Source organism: Cyprinodon variegatus, unplaced genomic scaffold, assembly GCF_000732505.1.
Source record: "Cyprinodon variegatus isolate N-32 unplaced genomic scaffold, C_variegatus-1.0 Scaffold189, whole genome shotgun sequence".
NCBI classification, from domain to species: Eukaryota; Metazoa; Chordata; class Actinopteri; order Cyprinodontiformes; family Cyprinodontidae; genus Cyprinodon; species Cyprinodon variegatus.
In genome coordinates, this window is record NW_015150642.1 from 887,966 (window position 1) to 889,276 (window position 1,311).

General features: G+C 40.6%; 1 protein-coding gene across 1 annotated transcript in view; it reads left to right on the top strand.

The window, feature by feature from the left end:
• The window catches only part of ryr2 (ryanodine receptor 2 (cardiac)), a 250,576-nt gene that overhangs the window by 101,673 nt on the left and 147,592 nt on the right, over positions 1-1,311 (top strand). The window contains exon 26 of the mRNA XM_015379302.1: positions 607-777. Coding sequence (XP_015234788.1) covers positions 607-777 — 171 coding nt within the window. The remainder of the gene's footprint in view (positions 1-606; positions 778-1,311) is intronic.

Here is a 1,311-nt window from a genome sequence, read left to right on the forward strand (position 1 = left end):
ATGCCAGACCGAACTTCCCGACCTCAAATGTTGTGGGCGGGACTAAGTTCGGAATGGCACCCAGGCTACGGGCAAATGCCCTCTATGACAGATTACCAGTCAGAGCCTGACTGAGGGTAAGAGGGTGAGGCTGAGAGTGTGGACTTTCTGGTAAATCCTATTCTAATGTAAAATATAACAGATTACTGGATTAAGGACATTTCTGGTATACTACATGCTATCAAACACAACGATTTTTATTTCCCAAAGATACGGGAGGAGGAGAGGAGAGAAGGGATATTTTAGCTGCCTGAAATAATCCGTACTCCCTCCATAACATGGGAAGAAATTAATTTACCTGCAAATCTTTTACTGTGTTTATTCCTCTATTCATCAGCAACAAACCCTGTGGATTTGGTGACATTTGATCATTATTTGCCAAAGTTATGACAGGATGATATCGGCTTCTTAATAGTCATCAGGTAATGCCTGATCAGTTCTTTCATGGTAACTTCATCATCTAAGTCCTGGAAGATATTTATTTCAATCACAGATAAAACTACTGAGAAACCGTTCTAATAAATATATAATGAGCTGTTTTCAACTTAACCGTTTTGTTTGCTACAGGTGTCCAGGATGGATGGAACCGTGGAGTCGTGTCCCTGCCTGAAGGTCACCCAGAGATCGTTTGGCTCCCAGAACAGTTACAACGACATTACCTTCTACAGACTCAGCATGCCGATAGAGTGCGCCGAATCCAGATCTCCGCCATACGACAGCCTTTTCTCACCGAAGAGGGTAAAGGATCCTACCGTAAAAATCGTTCAGGCCCTTCACTGATCAATGCTCTGATCATCATTAATTTCCAATGTTTTGCTCACCTTTAGATATCCTCATATATTAGCTATTTTCCCCACCTCTGATACAGTGAAGACGTCATGCATGTGGTTTAGATTAGCTTGATGGGCAATTTCACCTTGGCTATAGTTCGATTCACTCTTAAATTCAGTTTATTTATATAGCGCCAATTTACAACACATGTTCCGTATCATCAGCCTAAGTAACAAAGTAGGATGGATCCACAGAGTCCAGATTTTCAGGCCAAATAGTGATCCTTCCTTCCAGTGGTGGACGAAGTACTTCACAGCAGTACTTTAGTAAAAGTATTAAAACTCATAGTCAAATCTTACTCAACTGCAAGTTAAAGTTACTCAGTCAAACATCTACTCAAGTTAAAGTATTCAATTCAGTTTATTTCTATAGCTCAAGTTCACATCATGTCATTTCAAGGCTCTTTCCAGATCACCAGATCATCCAGTCAGATTGAATCAA